Consider the following 18,613-nt stretch of genomic DNA (forward strand, 5'->3'; position numbering starts at 1 on the left):
CTATCTTCTATGTTTTTATATTCCAAGAGAATGTTTAGACCTTGGGAATATGTAAGATTTATCATTAAAGTTTCGGATAGAAAGAACATTTAGATTCATCAGAGAGGTCTAGCTGCTCCATATCAGAGCTGCCCTAGCGGCCGCTGGTTTTACTAAAGTTACCTCTTTAAGCTGAGACACTGGTTTTGTGACTCTTGTTTTGTCGAAAGCTACCTCGGAAACCCCACCAACACACACATATTTTTGTCATAAACTTAAGTTCTCACAAATATAATACAACGTCATGCAATAATAAAAATATTTCATTTGAAATTTGAATTCAATAAAAATATCCGGAATTAAGAATCTACTGATGACCATGAAACCATTACCGATTGTCAGAAAAAACCCATCTGGTTCACCAATGTCTTTTAGGGGAGGAAATCTGTCATCCTTACCTGGTCTGGCCTACATGTGACTCCAGAGCCACAGCAATATGGTTGACTCTGAAGTGACTTAGCAAGCCACTCAGTTCAAGGGCAACTAGGGATGGGCAATAAATGCCCAGTTACATGGCCAGCCAGTGACGCCCATGTCCCATGAATGAAAAAAAAATAGCATGAAGCTAAAAGGAGATTTGATTGATTATAACACTGGTTTTATCCTTCCCTTATCTCTCTAATCTTCTGCAACCTCTGAGATCTTTTAATTCTATTAATTCTGGCCTCCTGAGGATCCCCACTTTTAATTGATCCAACATTCGAGGTCATGCCTCCTTAAAGCTCTGCTCCTCTCTTTCCTCCTTTAAGACTCTGCTTTGAGAAGCCTTACAATCTAGCCTCACCACCATCTGGAAGTTAATACTTCAAAGTAGTATTGACATAATCTTTCCATGTCACACTCTCCTTTTAAGGGTGTTGTATAACACTATAATTTAAACGGGGGTCCATGATTATGAATCCATTTGAAAAGGGATCCTTCAAACAAAGAAAGTTCAAGAACCCCAGTAATGAAAAACATTGCCAATTGTTGACAAATGAAAGCTGAAAAGAGTTGGCTTCCAGCAACGACATCATTTATGTTGTCTATTAATGGAGCTGTTTTTCGCTCCACTGGATGCCGTGGAGCTGGAACTCCTGTTTCTACAGCATCACAGTGACTTGCTCTTGTTCTGATCCTGAAGGTGAAGGGCCTGATTAATCTGGTGACAAAAGAGTCAGTTTTCTGAATGTATGTGCCTGGGCAAGATCCCCGTCCCCCTCACCCCCACCCCCACCCCCCCGCAACCTGTGATCAGTCAGCCTTCAGTTGCCCAATATACGTATAATATCACCAGGAGTCAGCAGTAAAGGAACGGTGATTTATTGCACAAAATAAAGTAAAGCAAAACCACAAGCCTGTGGCGGACACAAACAGGTCCCAAGCAGGACAGTACAATAATGGACCCACTTAGGGGCCTGTTTTAGAAAGGACTCGGTGTATGAGTTCCACTTGATAAGCTAATTACCAATCACCAGGGAGTTCCACAGGGAGGTCAATCAGTGATTCCCCATGCAAGTCATGTGGGGGTTATCATTACCAGGCTTCTGATGGTTGTGATTTGATTTGATTTGATTTATTATTGTCACATATATTCGTGTGCAATGAAAAGCATTGTTTCTTGCGCGCTATACAGACAAAACATAGAGTACATAGGGGAGAAGGAAAGGAGAGGGTACAGTATATAGAGTTACATAGCTAGGGTGCAGAGAAAGGTGGGTCCATTCAAAAGTCTGATGGCAGCAGGGAAGAAGCTGTTCTTGGGTCCATTGGTACGTGACCTCAGACTTTTATATCTTTATCCCAACGGAAGAAGGTGGAAGAGAGAATGTCTGGGGTGCGTGAGGTCCTTGATTATGCTGGCTGCTTTTTCGAGGCAGCGGGAAGTGTAGGCAGAGTTAATGGATGGGAGGCTGGTTTTGTGATGGATTGGGGCTATCATAGAAACCCTACAGGGCAGAAGGAGGCCATTCGGCCCATCGAGTCTGCACCGACCACAATCCCACCCAGGCCCCCACATATTTACCCGCTAATCCCACTAACCTAAGCATCTCAGGACTCTAAGGGGCAATTTTTAACCTGGCCAATCAACCTAACCCGCACATCTTTGGACTGTGGGAGGAAACCGGAGCACCCGGAGGAAACCCACGCAGACACGAGGAGAATGTGCAAACTCCACACAGACAGTGACCCGAGCCGGGAATCGAACCCAGGACCCTGGAGCTGTGAAGCAGCAGTGCTAACCACTGTGCTACCGTGCCGCCTAGTTCACGGCTACGTTCACAACCCTTTGTAGTTTCTTGCGGACTTGGTCAGAGCAGGAGCCATACCAAGCTATGGTACATCCAGAAAGGATGCTTTCTATGCTGCATCTGTAAAAATTGGTGAGAGTCATAGTGGACATGCTGGATTTCCTTAACCTTCTGAGAAAATAGAATGGCTCAAACCAGGAGAACGCATTTCCAAATCATCCTTCTAATAGTAGTTTGACTTGGTTAAATATCAACTTAAATATAAATTAAATATAAAATAGTCACAAGTAGGCTTGCATTCACACGGTAATGAAGTTAATGTGAAAATCTCCTAGTCCCGATTATAGAAAGGATATTATTAAACTAGAAAGAGTGCAGAAGAGATTTACTAGGATGCTACCGGGACTTGATGGATTGAGTTATAAGGAGAGGCTGGATAGACTGGGACTTTTTTCTCTGGAGCGTAGGAGGCTGAGGGGTGATCTTATAGAGGTCTATAAAATAAGGAGGGGCATAGACAAGGTAGATAGTCAATATCTTTTCCCAAAGGTAGGGGAGCCTAAAACTAGAGGGCATAGGTTTAAGGTGAGAGGGGAGAGATACAAAAGTGTCCAGAGGGGTAATTTTTTCACACAGAGGGTGGTGAGTGTCTGGAACAAGCTGCCAGAGGTAGTAGTAGAGGCGGGTACAATTTTATCTTTTAAAAAGCATTTAGATCGTTACATGGATACGATGGGTATAGAGGGATATGGGCCAAATGCGGGCAATTGGGATTAGTTTAGGGGTTTTTTAAAAAAAGGGCGGCATGGACAAGTTGGGCCTAAGGGCCTGTTTCCATGCTGTAAACCTCTGTGACCACACTCCGGCGCCTGTTCGGGTACACTGAGGGAGAATTTAGCATGGCCAATGCACCTAACCAGCACGTCTTTCGGACTCTGGGAGGAAACCGGAGCACCCGGAGGAAACCCACGCAGACATGGGGAGAACGTGCAGACTCCACACAGACGGTGACCCAAGCCGGGCATCGAACCTGAGTCCCTGGCTCTGTGAGGCAGCAGTGCTAACCACTGTGCCACCGTGCTTAGAACTTCAGATTTTATGAACCTCCTTTGCAACAATACACCAGCCCCTTGGGCTGCTTGCAACTGTTGGTGGTTTTATTTTCTGCATGGAAATAAACCATTGCCATTTAACAAACAGTCGGTAATTTCAGCGACAGATTGGAAAAACTTTACTTTGTGCGGCATGTGTACACAGGGGCCACATTCCTTTCACAGTTTATAACCTCTGCAGTGTAGGAAAAATTAATTTCCCAGACTCAAATGAGTCATTTCCAATAGCTAACGCTGAAGAACCCGTTTAACTGCAGGTGATTGATTTGTGTTCTCACATTAAATAATTGCCTGAAAAGAGTTGAAAATATTCCAGCATCGCTTTGCTTCTCCCTTCTTTCAAATTTTCTTGCTGCAAGTTGCCTTCCGTTACTATGATTGTTACAGATCCCACAATACCCAATTACATGGAGGGAAAAAAAAATTGATGTATGTCCACTTCGTAAATTTTCAGTCGTGCAGGTTGCAATGTTCCTGTGACATTCTTTAGTTTCCTCCCTAGACCTGGAGTAATAGATTGCATTGAAACTGAAATCGGGCCCCAAAGTACAATTCTTTGGCCTTGACCAGCCAGAGGAGCCAGTCCTCTGACCTATGTAGGTTATTGATATGAGCCATGAAATCTTACGGGTTAATGTCAGCTTCCTTGACTAAAATCATTTTTCCCTGAGCATGAATCAGTCAACCTTGCCATGCCTGTTTGAACAAGAAGATTAAATGGATGGCTGCTTGAGGATTGTGGCTGTGCACCTTTATTGTCATATTCTTGAAAAAGAAATGTGCGTCCGATACAGGGAGATTCCTATTATTGCCGCACGGAATTTCTAGGAAGTCATGCGTAAGTGAAACGCATCATTTTCTTCCAGCAAGACAGAATTTCCCGTGTCGTCCTGTGTCGCTCTGCTTCACCCTGACTGAGACAGTGAAAAATTAATCATCATTGTTCCCCATAAAGTCAACCGTCATCGCACATTTGCCGCTTTGATCACCGCTGCCACTTAGACTGGAACCAGAACAGAGCTGGTGACCTGGCAGTGACATGATTTATACTGAGGGAAAAGAATGAAAAGATGTCATTATATAGTTTCAGCAAGCTTGAACAGCTAACTGGCACAGTTAAATGTTAAACTAAGTTCGCGGCGATGTATTTAGTAGATTGAACATAAAATTATCAATAAAAGTCAGAAAGGCTGATTATGATCAGAAGTGGTACTATTAGCTTTCTCAAGGGTTTTCAATTAGCAGATTTCTCCAGGGCTGGAAAAATACACTACTTCCTCCTCCCTCTCCCTCCCCAGCTAAAAGGTTGTCAAACAACCTTTTGATAGCTGCTGCACTAAATGTCTGAAGTGGGACAATGTAGACATTGGCATGAGATGCACAGTCCTGGTTGGGGGCATTGGCATGGAATGCACAGTCCTGGTTGGGGGCACGGGATGCACAGTCCTGGTTAGGGGCACTGGCTGGATGGTAGGTCTTCACGAATCTTCTCAAATTTGGGAAACTGGACTTCCATCGGGTTTTTAGACAGCTCCTGTTAAGTTCCATTGTTACTTTTGATCATCCAGGGACTCTTCCTTTGCATCTTCTATCATAGGATGGCAAGGATACCAAGGCTACATAGCTAGTGTAGCATGAGGTGGCACAACAAGGAATCTGGTGATTTATTGAAGGAAAGTTAAAACTATATACAAATAAGCTCAGTACAAATGCAGGTCTATTTTCACTGACCCCCGGTCCACCCCCTAACACCTACCAGATAGGCAGTGGTTTGCACGCTTCCTCCTGATAGGCCCCAGGAGGGCCAGGTGACTATGACCATCTGCCCCTTAAAGGGGCCAAGCGACCACAGCTAGGGTGATGCAGCCATGCCTGCCAAACACTGGCTATCAGTGGGATATTCCCCCCAGAGACTGCCAACAGATTCCAGCTAGCATGAATGTCAACCCCAACTCCAAGAAGACAACAACCGGGCAATAACTTGCATTTATATAATGCCTTTACTGAAGCTATCTATCACAAGATGCTGCATGTGGGTCTTGTCAAACTAAATTTGACAGTGAACTATATAAGGGAATGCGGAAACAAAAACTTGGTCAAAGATTTAAAGAAGAGAGAAGTGGTCAGATTTAGGGAGGCAATTTTGGAGCTTTGTGCCAAGACAGCTAAAAGATGGCATGGCTGCCATTGGTGAAGTGAAACAAAGTGGCGATGCGCAAGAGGCCAGAATTGGAAGAGCAGGGAGATTTTGGAGGGTTGCAGAGGAGGAGGAGGTGACAGACACAGAGAGAGGAGACGCCATGGAGGGATTTGAAAACAAGGAGGAGAGTTTTAAAATTGAGGTGTTGCCAGATTGAGAACCCAGGTAGGCCTGTGAGCACGGAGGTGCTGGATGAATGGGGTGTGGTGCAAGTTAGCATGGGGATCGCATCATTTTAGCTGAAGTCAGGTTTACTAAGGGTGCAAGGGCTGCCACCTCTTATCTTCTCCTAAGCTTTAAGTCGTCGCATTTCATCCCGAATCATCAGATACACCAGAAACCCGATAGCCATTAACAAAATGAACCAAACATTAACAAGCACTAATACTGCACGACCTAACTGAAATAAAACAGTTTTATACAGAAGATCTTGAAAAATACAGAATGCAAAATGACATTTAGACGTCTCACAACACCAGGTTAAAGGACTCACCTGATAAAGGAGCAGGGCTCCGAAAGCTTGTGCTACCAAATAAACCTGTTGGACTTTAACCTGGTGTTGTGAGACTTCTTACTGTGCCCACCCCAGTCCAATGCCGGCATCTCCACATTCGAATGACATTTGTAACAGCTTTGTTATGAAACAGTGTTTCAAGAATTACAATGGATGGAATTTTCAGCACACATTATACGGTCCTTTGAAATAAGGAAAGAAAAGGTGATCCAGCAACAAGTCAATCAACAGTGATATCTGATGAAAGAGACCAGATGAAATATACACTCCTCTTCTTTCATACGCACTCCATTATTTTCTGGGATTTTTTTTTAAGACTCCCTGCATGCATGATTTTTTTTAATCGTAAAAAATTTCTGATGTTTATCTTTGTTTCATACTTGAAGAAAGAATAGATGAAGGATGTATACTTTATCCTCACCTCCTTGTAGGGTGGCTGCACAAGTGGGAAATGTGTCCATTCTCAGAAATTTCAGACCTGGGACCCTTTAACTCCTTGGCCTCCGCTATGTGAGGAAGAAAGTTTAACGTTTATTTTATTAGTTGTCACAAGTAGGCTTACATCAACACTGCAATGAAGTTACTGTGAAAATCCCCTAGTCGCCACACTCCGAAACCTATTCGGGGACACTGAGGGAGAATTTAGCATGGCCAATGCATCTAACCAGCACGTCTTTCAGACTGTGGGAGGTAACGGAGCACCCGGAGGAAACCCACGCAGACACGGGGAGAATGTTCAGACTCCGCACAGACAGTGGCCCAAGCCAGGAATTGAACCCGGGTCCCTGCCGCTGTGAGACAGCAGTGCTAACCACTGTGCGCCATGTGGCAGTGGCAGCCGGCAGGTGGCAAATTCATACTGGCATGAAGGAAAGCAAAATCTGTCACTGAATCTCAAACCTGCACCCCAAACCATAGGGGAATCAGTCAGTCCATGTGATTTGATTTATTATTGTCGCATGTATTACTATACAGTGAAAAGTATTGTTTCTTGCATGCTATACAGACAGAGCACACCGCTCATAGAGAAGGAAAGGAGAGAGTGTAGAATGTAGTGTTGCAGTCCTTGTTAGGGTGTAGAGAAAGATCAATTTAGTGCGAGATAGGTCCATTCAGAAGTCTGATGGCAGCAGAGAAGAAGCTGTTCTTGAGTCAGTTGGTACGTGACCTCAGACTGAATTTAGGTTCTCCCCCTAATTAAAGGGCAGTGGGCAAGCTGTTAAAGCTGGTAGGCCAAACAGAAGCCTTCCAGCTCGAAAGGAGCAGCAGGCTGAGATGGAAGATATGGAAGAGAGAGGGCACTTCAACATGGATGAAACCTCTGTCCAACTGGTTAAACCCATTAACTAAATTCAGCAGCCAGACCAGCAGTGTGGCTTGGCGGATGGGTTTTTGGTGGGAAAGGAGTCTACATTTCACACTCTCCTTGGCGGCCTGTGGCTGCTCCTATACCTAGGCAGGCAAAAAGGGTTTCTAGGTCTGCCTGGAGTCCTGGCCCTCTGGCCTGAGGACAGGTGCCCACCTCCAGGGTTAGCTAAGCTCGCCCCTGCCGGTGCAGGGAACTGGAAGCTGACTGGAAAATAACAGTTGATGACCTTTAATTGGTTTCAATTAAGCTCTCGTTGTGCTTGATTGGATACCTACTGGGTGTGGACATGTCACTCTGACACCCTTGATTGTGCTTCCATCAAAATGGCCCAGAATGGGATGGAACTAGGCCAAAAACATGTCAGCCACCAAGACTATTTTAAGTTCCCACATTCCTCTGATCCCGGTTGGGGTGGAAAATCCAGTCCGGTGGACTGAATGGCCTCCTTCTACACCACGCGATTCTGAATTAGGACAGTTCGAACCTGAGCGCGTGGTGCCATTTTACCTTCTTCTGACCCCAAGGAAGGAAATCAAGCCCTCGTGTCCAGAACTAATTGAAGATTTTGATTTGCAATTTGGAGAAAGGTCAAGTGTGACCAGTATTCTTTACTGCAGTCAGAGGAATGCTGAGTGCTCACTTGGCAGATTTAGCAGGTTAGCCTCAAGGGCAGTAATCACTTCAGAAAACAGGGAGATTAGCTATTTAGAGGGTGACTTACACCGCAATATGGAAGATAAAAATTACCCACGCCCACAGAACTGTGCAGAAGAATTGGAACATTGATTTAAAGACAGGGGAAATAATTAATTCACAGAGCACAGGAGAAGTGACCAAGTGCGCAAGCAAAGTGAGTCACTTTGCCAAAACGGAATCATCTGTCTGCTAAGTCAAATTTGATCATTTTGTTGAGAGTATTAAACTCAATCACTGCATAACGTTGCTGGAAAGCACACAGCATAATGTGGAAAAGGGAAATTTGCAACAGCAATGCTACCTCGTGGCATTTTCTATTGAGCACTGAGCAAATAATGGCAATAAATTAGTCAGAAGCTCGTGTGCTCATCGAATACTTACAGCGCAGAAGTTGGGGGGGGCGAGGGCTGTATCCCCTTGTGTCTGTGTCAGCTTTCTGCAAGAGCAGTTCAGCCAGTCCCACAGCCCCTCACCTTTCCACTGCAGCCCAGCAATTTTTTTTTCTCTCTCTTAAGATAATTATCCAATTCCCTTTTGAAAGCCACTATTGAACCTGCCTCCTCCACACTTTAAAACAGTGTAATCCAGATCTTAACCACCTGCTGTGTGAAAAAAAACGTTTTTTATTTATCACGTTGCCTTTGGTTTTTCTACCAATCACCTTAAATCAATTACCTCCGATTCCTGACCCTTGTAACAATGAGAACCATTTCTATCCACTCTGTCCCGACCCCTTTTTGATTTTGAATACCTCTATCAAATCTCCCAATCTTCTCTGAAGAAAACAGCTCCAGCTTCTCCGGTCGAACCAGATAATTGAAGTCTCTCATCCCCAGAGACCCTTTCTGGACTCTCTCTCTCTCTCTCTCTTAATGCCATTAGATGCTTCCTGAAGTGTGTTGCCCAGAATTGGACTCCAAATGAGGGCAAACCGTTGTTTTTCATGGTTCATGATAAACTTGCTTTTGTACTCGGTCCTCTATTTTCAAAGCTCAGGATCCCGTGTGCTTAACCACTTTCTCAAGCTGCCTTGCCATTATCAGTGATCAGAAATCGTGCTTTGCACACCCAAGTCAGTGTCATTGAAGTAGATCAAGAGAAGTAGTCGTTTTAATATTTGATTTGACTTATTGTCACATGTATTAACATACAGTGAAAAGTATTGTTTCTTGCGCGCTATACAGACAAAACATACTGTTCATAGAGAAGGAAACAAGAGAGTGCAGAATGTAGTGTTACAGTCATAGATAGGGTGGAGAGAAAGATCAACTTAATGCAAGGTAAGTCCATTCAAAAGTCTGACAGCAGCAGGGAAGAAGCTGTTCTTGAGTCGGTTGACATGTGACCTCAGACTTTTGTATCTTTTTCCCGAAGGAAGAAGGTGGAAGAGAGAATGTCCGGGGTGCGTGGGGTCCTTAATTATGCTGGCTGTTTTGCCGAGACAGCGGGAAGAGTAGACAGAATCAATGGATGGGAGGCTGGTTTGCGTGATGGATGGGGCTACATTCACGACCTTTTGTAGTACTGACCAGTGGGGAACCCCACCATTGAAAAACAGCCTTTTGCTGCCACTGGGGACAAGATTTCCACATCCCCCCTTCCCTCCCGGCGGATGGAGGGAGCCAGCCATTTGCCGGTGGCGGGATCTTCTGGTCTTTCCCGTTGTTCGCACCCTGCGTTGCCAGGTCGTAAGATTCCGCTGGCGGGAACGGCGAGAACATTCCGCCCCATATTTCCAATCACTCGGCCAGCTTTGTAACCATGCTGCCTCCGTCCCTTTGGCTTCATGGATTTTGCCTTTGCTGACAAGCCTGTTATGGTGCATTTTGTCAAACTCCTTTTGGAAGTCCTTGTACGCCTCATCAATTGCATGACCCTCATCTACCTTTTCAGTTACCTCGTCAAAAACTCATCGGAAGAATCGCAGGTGTAGATAGAAAAAGAGGGGAGAAAATAATGGGAGTTGAAATAGGAAGAAATAAGTTTGATGGAACAGAAAGGCTTTGAAATAATGGGCTGACCAGAGCAATCTTGCTTATGGGGACTATGAGGTTGAAATATCCAGTTATTCACGAAAACACTCCAAAAAGATTGCTTACAGGCTAAAGGATGTATTTGTGTAAAGTAATCTTTTCTCAGATATTATTTGTAAATGCAAATTTCTTTTTTCTTTTAGATTCTTATTGCCAGTCTCATGTGCACTTACAACAAGGATGATTGGACAGAACTTGCAAAAATGGCAGAGGTAAGTCTTTGTGTTATGCACATTCTATATTGCTACAGAAGCAATTTGAACATGTTCACTCCCGTACACATTATACTGTTTGGAGATAAAATAATTACACATAAACAATTAATGCTTAGTGCTATTTCTGGTTTTATTTTATACCGATCCATCAAAATGAGATGAATTTTCATTTAAGCAACTTCTGTTGATAGACAAGGTGGGAAGGGCAATTAATCCCAACAAAAGATGTGGGCAAGGCTGATGTTGCCCATTCCAGTTTGAGCCTCACAGTTGCTGTAAAGGAGACACGAATTCTGCTTCTTCATAAAATACCTTTATTTCTTTGATCCAACGCCACACGCAATTTTCCACCAACAAATAGTGCCACCTGTAGCCCCTTTATGTATCAGTGACTTCTTTTGAATAATTGATAGCAATTGATAGGACTTGATTGGAAAGTCTGTCACCCATTCCCAGCTATTCCTCGTTGCCCAGAGATACGGTAGATCTATATCTTGAAACACATACAGTCCAGGTGCGATTCTTTGCATACTTTGATAACCAAATGCCTTGCTTGATTATTTCAGAGGGCAGTTAAAAGAGTTAACCACCTTCGCAAGGGCCGCACAAGCCAGACCAGGTTAGGACAGGAGATTCCATTCCCTAAAGGGCACTAAAGAACCAGTGGGTCTTTGATGACAGTTCAACAGTTTTGCACTGTGCCAGCTTTTTATTTCCGATATTTTTAAAAACTGAATTGAATTTCTGCAACTTTCTAACAAATAATGGTCCTGTCATTTTAAGGATCATCATTTTGAGAATATGCCAGTGCTTATGCAGTAACACCAGATGATGTGATCCAATTGCATTTGGTAATGAATGTTGTTATGGTATTCCAATCTGATTTACAAACTATATTGCCATGTGTAGCATAGTCCGAATGCCATGCCACTCACCACTGCACCACAGTCAGTGCACACAGCAGTTACATATCAGTCCACCAGCCACATGCAGAGCTGCAAGAGATAGATTTGATGACGTTCCAGTGCTGGATTCAAAAAGTTTGATTATTTTGAACTGGGAATCATGCTACATAAGAAATGGCTAAGCCAGTAGTGTGTCATTAACGTTCAAATGGCTTTCCATGGACAAAAAGAGATTTTAAAAAGTATTTTTATTTATTAGTGTCACAAGTAGGCTTACATTAACGCTGCAATGAAGTCACTGTGAAAATCCCCTAGTCGCCACACTCCGGCGCCTGTTTGGGTACACTGAGGGAGAATTTAGCATGGCCAATGCACCTAACCAGCACATCTTTCAGACTGTGGGAGGTAACCGGAGCACCCAGAGGGGAAACCCACAGGCATGGGGAGAACGTGCAGACTCCACACAATCACCCAAGGCCTGAATTGAATCCGGGTCTCTCGCGCTCTGAGGCAGCAGTGCTAATCACTGTGCCTCCATGCTGCCCATTTACCACATGGATGTACAGATCTTTAGATTAGCATGCAATGCATCTGAAAAATGTGGCAGAATTTTAACCCCCAGAAATGGGTGGGTTTGAGTCAGGTCAGAAGTTAAAAATTTCAACTTCCCCTGAACCTGCCCACTTCTGGTATAACAGAGGCAAGTGTTCCATAAGGCTGGAATATCAGCCTTATCTCCCTGTACTTACATCTGTTGACTGCATATTCTCATAATAATGATCCTTAAAATTGCTGGCCATCTTTTCTATGAACCTTGCAAAATCTCAGATTTAAAAGGGCTTACTGAAGGGAAATTAAATTAAACATTATTAGTAATTGGTTTTGTGATCTTAAGCTCTAGATCCATTTTAAACCTGTTTGGCCCAATTGACCGTGAAATCTGTAGCTAAATTCTGGCTTAACATGAGCTTTGCTGTCTAAACGCTGACTGTGATGAATGACTTTATCATGTAGCTTGTTCCTTTGCTGTCTGCAAGGCGTAAAACGCTTATGATTTTTCACATCTCTAATGGCTATCAGTTTGAGAAAAATAATAAATCTACACACAAATTCACATGAGCAGGTTTATGGGGGATGTAATATTTATATAATTCCCTGTTCAGATGTGTTTTAAATTTATTTTAACTTAGACATTTTTGACAGCTCGGACACACAGGTCCACGGATTCTTGGCGGCGAACCCATTCGCCCAGGCGAAAAATGGGCAGCAAAGCATCCAATACGGCAAGCAGCTCGTCCCAGGTTATTCTGCGCCAAAAGAAAAATGTTGCCTGTTGTGTTGGTTTGGGCTGCTCCTTGGGCAGGAGTCGTGCCATCACGGTGACTACAAACTGGCTGGCTAATGCTTGGCCTTGAATTTTTCAGCGGGCATCAAGACCATGTGGGGGTCCCGACCTCAACAAATCCCGCTGACCCTCACAATCTTCCTGAGGCAGCTTGTTAACTGACCACTGCTGATGCACGGTGGCAGAGTGGTTAGCACTGCTGCCTCACAGCGCCAGGAACCCGGGTTCGATTCCTGGTTTGGGTCACCCACTGTGCGGAGTCTGCACATTCTTCCCATGTCTGCGTGGGTTTCCTCCGGGTGCTCCGGTTTCCTCCCACAGCCTGAAAGACGTGCTGGTTAGGTGCATTGGCCATGCTAAATTCTCCCTCAGTGTGCCAGATCAGGTGCCAGAGTGTGGCGACTAGGGGATTTTCACAGTAACTTCATTGCAGTGTTAATGTAAGCCTACTTATGATCCTAATAAATAAACTTTAAACTAGATGGCTGGGGTGAGGGGGGAGGGAATCATTAGAGCACAGCAAGTGCCCTCTGAAGACTAAAATTGTTAAACATAAGTGTGGCCACAGTTGGCAAACAATCACTGAGGAGGGACAATACCCGGCCACCAGAAGGCTGCCTTTTGGTAGCTTGTGGGTTCCATACGCCAGTATAAGGTTGCTCCGGCAACAAGAATATCCCATCTCCATTGGAAAATGGCCCCTGGGAAACATCCCTTGAAGAGACAATGCACCAGGAGTTGTCCCAACATGGCTCCCTCCTACTGCTCTCACCTTCTGCCTTGTTCCAATTGCTCCACTCCCTCTTATGCAGTACGTAATCCAACACATTTCTCCCTCTCTTCAGCTCTGAAGAAGTCGCGCAGACTCAAAATGCTAACTCCGTTTCTCTCTCTCCACAGAAGCTGCCAGACCTGCTGAGTTTTACCAGCATTTTCTGTTTTTATTTAATCCTTCTAACCTTTCCTGGGTAACCATTCTGCAAAGTGTGTTGAAACCATCTGAAATCTTCGCTGGGATTCTCCCAGCTTGCTACGCTGCTCTCGCAGTGCAACGGGCTGGGAGACATCAGTGGAGGCTGTTTCACGGGCTCCCGACTGGGTGTCACGCCCTCTGCGCGTCTCCGGGGCCAGGATTTGCAGCGTCATCAGCTCCGTGCCAGAAATTGGTGTGGAGCTGATTACAATATTTAAATCGGGATTTGCATTTGATTAGTGTACTCCAGCGGGGTTTACTACAGCTCCCCACGAACAGAGAACAGGCAACCCAACCCCGCTGGAGTGAAGTGAGGCCATTGAGGCCTCCTCAAGAGGTCGGGGGTAAGGGTGGGTGCACCCAGGCAGTGTCAGCTTGGCAGTGCCATCCTGGCCCCCTGGCTCTGCACAAGGGGCAAACTGGCAATGCCCAAGTGGCACCTTGGCATTGCCCATTGGGCAGTGCCAAGGGGGCCAGGCCAGAGAAGGAAGGGCCTAATGGGGGGCAGGACCTTTGGGGGCAATCGATGGAGATGGGGGGGGGGGGGGGTGTCCCATTGCCACTCTGCACTGGGATCACAGGCAGAGGGAGGGAGGATGGTGATCGGGGCTGACAATCTAGGTGGGGGGGTGGTTGGCGGTGGGGGTAGGTCAGGCCTTCTGGGGTGGAGAGGGTGGGGGGAATCAAGAGAACGGAGCTCGCCGAGTGGGGGGGAGATCGGGGCCGGTGCAGAGAGGCCTGCAAGGCCAGCGATCGGGGGGTGGGGGGTGTTGGAGGGGCAGTGATCAGGAGTCATGGGGTTGACCAGCAATCGGGAGGCCGGCAGTACGGGGGCCACTGCGCATTCACCGATCTCGGCGCTGACAGATTGGCACATGCGCAGTGGCCCACTCAGTGCTATGCTGCCGGCCTCTTCCGTGGGAATAGGCCCCGCCCACAGATTTTCAGAGGGAATCCTGCTCGGGCACCCTGCAGTGCTCAGAGTGTGGGAGATTTCATCTGAAAATCCCGCTAAAAAAAACAGCGGGAGTTACCCCCCTTCGGACGGGCCTTAGAATTTTTGGGGGGAGAATCCCGCCCTTTGACTTTAAATTGGAGTTTCAGAGGGTTCCAGGCGCAGGGTAATTGCTTTCCTGGGCAATTCCTGGGCAGTCCTTGCATGGAGACCCCCGAGAGGGTCCCCCTGCACATCCTCCGAGGTCCGTCCGGGATATGACCCTCTGGACAATGGAAGATCTGGAACATCGAAAATTAGTGCAGTTTTTTTTCCTGTGACAGCATTTAAGTTAAATGAAATCATTAGTCTTTACAAAAGAAATAATCTATTGCCAAGTGATTTTATTCATTTTTAGATCGTTGTATTTGCATTGTGATTCATCAATATTTTCTTTCATTGATTCTCACTTGATGTTTACAATTCGATAAACCACATGTTTTCTGACCATGAACACAGCTAAACTATGTTGTCAAAATTATAAAATGCGGAAATAATATAACATTTGCTCTTTATTCAAACTTCCCATCAAATTGAAGTGTATGAGGCCAGCTGCTCCATCTTTCAGTCAATAAGAAAGATCTAATTACTTCCAACTTATGTTAATGTAAGTTGTTCTGTTCAGCAAAACAATTTGGGAAAGAAACATAGAAACTAGAAGCAGGAGTAGGCCATTCGGCCCTTTGAGCCTGCTCCGCCATTCATTATGATCATGGCTGATCATCAAATTCAATATCCTGATTTCCCCCCCATCCACCCATATCCCTTGATCCCTTTAGCCCCAAGAGTTGTACCTAATTTCTTCTTGAAATCAGACAACGTTTTGGCCTAAACTACATTCTGTGGTTGTGAATTCCACACATTCAACACCCTCTGGGTGAAGAAATTTCTCCGCACCTCCGTTAGAACATAGAACGTAGAACGTTACAGCACAGAACAGGCCCTTCGGCCCACGATGTTGTGCCGACCTTCATCTGAAACCAAGATCAAGCTATCCCACTCCCTACCATCCTGGTGTGCTCCATGTGCCTATCCAATAACCGCTTAAATGTTCCTAAAGTGTCTGACTCCACTATCACTGCAGGCAGTCCATTCCACACCCCAACCACTCTCTGCGTGAAGAACCTACCTCTGATATCCTTCCTATATCTCCCACCATGAACCCTATAGTTATGCCGTTCTAAAATGTTTACCCCCTTATCCTCCAACCAGGACCCCTAGTTAAGACCATAAGACATAGGAGCGGAAGTAAGGCCATTCGGCCCATCGAGTCCACTCCACCATTCAATCATGGTTGATTTCAACTCCATTTACCCGCTCTCTCCCCACACCTGGGCTCCCACACCATTGGGAACATTCTTTCTGAATCTACCCTGTCTAACCCTGTTAGAATTTTATAAGTTGCTATGAGTTCCCCTCTCACTCTTCTAAACTCCAGTGAATATAATCCTAACCGACTTAATCTCTTTTCATATGACAGACCTGCCATTCCCAGAAATCAGTCTGGCAAACCTTCGCTGTACTCCCTTTATAGCAAGGACATCTTTCCTCAGATAAGGACACCAAAACTGCACACAATTCTCTAGGTGTGGCCTCACCAATGCAGTATACAATCGTACTTTAACTTTACATAGTAGTCTGTTATGTGAGACCTTGTCGAAAACCTTCTGAAAGTCTAAATAAAGCCACTGGTTCTCCTCGGTCAACTATTAGCTACATTCTTAAAAAATTCCAATACAAATACCTTTTGGAAATCCATGCTGACTTTGTCTGATTATACCACTACCTTCCAAATGCTGAGTTATGAAATCCTTGATAATAGACTCCAGCATCTTCTTACAGTGCTCTCAAATTCTTTATCCTTTATAGGACTCTGGTGCGGATGCCTTGGAATTAAACTTGTCCTGCCCACATGGCATGGGAGAAAGAGGAATGGGCCTGGCTTGTGGACAGGTACATCAATTTTGATCTCTTTTGCATTCCATTAAAACCATATGCTGCTGTTTAGCAATACTTCCACCATAATTTCAGCATGACTTGTCTGGTGTGTCTGAATTGTGGGTTGGGATGCCCAGGCTCTTGTCATACAGTTCCTGGGATGGCCTGTGGGGTGGTGGGGGGGGGGGGCGGTGGCGGGGGGCACATGGCCATCAGTAGATGAGAGAGGAAGCCCTGTAGTAAATTGAGAATTTTTTAAAAGCACAATTCACTGGCGAGGAGAGAACCATCACAATGCCCCCCAACACCAGCATCCCACCATTGCCACTCCTAATGCCGAATGCATCACATTTGTGTAAACGTCATCTATTTTGGTCAGAATATCAGCAAAATTGACTATTATTTAAATGGTAAAAAATTGCAGCATGCTGCTATGCAGAGGGACCTGGGTGTCCTTGTGCAGGAACCTCAAGGAGTTGGTTTGCAGGTGCAGCAGGTAATTAAGAAGGCAAATGGAATTTTGTCCTTTATTGCTAGAGGGATGGAGTTTATAAACAGCTGTATAAGGTGCTGGTGAGGCCACACCTGGAGTACTGTGTACAGTTTTGGTCTCCTTACTTGAGAAAGGATATACTGGCACTGGAGGGGATGCAGAGGAGATTCACTAGGCCGGAGTTGAGAGACTGAGTAGACTGGGACTATACTCATTGGAATTCAGAAGAATGAGGGAAGATCTGATAGAAACATATAAGATTATGAAGGGAATAGATAAGATAGAAGCAAGGAAGTTGGTTCCACTGGCGAGTGAAACTAGAACTAGGGGGCATAGCCTCAAAATAAGGGGAAGCAGATTTAGGACTGAGTTGAGGAGAAACTTCTTCACACAAAGGGTTGTGATTCTGTGGAATTCTCTGCCCAGTGAAGCGAAGGAGCTGAGAGAAAGGGATGGAGTCCTTTCGGGATGTAGGTTGTGAAGAGCTGTAATCCAGATAGCTGTGGGAGTCAGTGAGCTTGTAATATCCTCACTCGGAACAATCTTTATCCTAGTTTCAAATTTAAGAACTAATATAAAGAATCATTTAAATAAAAGAGCAATTCTTATGCCCTTTTATTAACCTTTTGGGTCTTATTTGAAAGTATTTAGATGAATGTTAACTGCCAGCAGCAATCTATTCCATGTTCCATCTGAAGGCAGAAACTAGTTATCCCTATCAATGACTTCCTCTAATCACAGCCAGTCTCATCGCCTTCTATTTCCAATAATCCCATTGTATATTCATCAGCTTCCTTCAGCATTGTGCTGTGTCCACTTGCAGTGTGAATCTCGGCATTTCAACCTCATCCCTGCCTCTTCAAATGTCACTGGAAAATCTGAAGAACAGCTCCCTATGGTTTCAATTTTCGCCCTTCATCTGCTGACTGTTCAGGCCTCACTATTTCTGCCTGGAGTAAGCTTTCATACCTCCATTGCTGATGCTCATGGACAAACCTCTGCTCATTCAATAAGGCAGCTCATGCTCCACGAAGCCCACGGGTAGATCTACTGATGATTCCCCCGTGGCCTTCATGGTGGCCTCCAAGACACTTGCTGGCAGATTTTCCCTGTAAGAGCTGCTCGGTGTAGCTAATGTGCTTACCAGCTCCCCAGTGGTCAGAAAGCAGGTCCATTCCACTTTGGGGCCCAGCCTTATTAACATAGTGTAATGGCCACCATGAAGGCCACGGGGGAATCATCAGTAGATCTGTCTGTGGGCTTCGTGGAGCATGAGCTGCCTTTATTGAACGAGCAGAGGTTCGCCCAATGGGAAACCGCCAGCAGGGCTTTCTAAGCCTGCAACTTTACCCAGAATGAAGTAGTAGGTTCTGAGGTGAAGACTACCTGACTGGAAGCCATGGGAGCAGCCTTTTCCCTTGGTCCACAATAAAGGGTGTTGGTGATGGGAAGCTGGCTGAATTACTACACATAAGATCAGGGAGCTGAGGGGAGAAAATTGGTGCCCTGGGGTGGCCCACTGACTCTGAGCCACCACTGCCTCAGGGGCACTGGCC

General features: G+C 45.3%; 1 protein-coding gene across 1 annotated transcript in view; it reads left to right on the forward strand.

Annotated features, from left to right (window-relative positions):
* Positions 1–18,613, forward strand: part of LOC144497479 (dihydropyrimidine dehydrogenase [NADP(+)]-like) — a 760,900-nt gene that overhangs the window by 570,663 nt on the left and 171,624 nt on the right. The window contains exons 15-16 of the mRNA XM_078218814.1: positions 10,338–10,406; positions 16,496–16,579. Of these exons, the coding sequence (XP_078074940.1) occupies positions 10,338–10,406; positions 16,496–16,579 (153 nt within the window). The remainder of the gene's footprint in view (positions 1–10,337; positions 10,407–16,495; positions 16,580–18,613) is intronic.

This window comes from Mustelus asterias, chromosome 8 (genome assembly GCF_964213995.1).
Source record: "Mustelus asterias chromosome 8, sMusAst1.hap1.1, whole genome shotgun sequence".
NCBI lineage: Eukaryota > Metazoa > Chordata > Chondrichthyes > Carcharhiniformes > Triakidae > Mustelus > Mustelus asterias.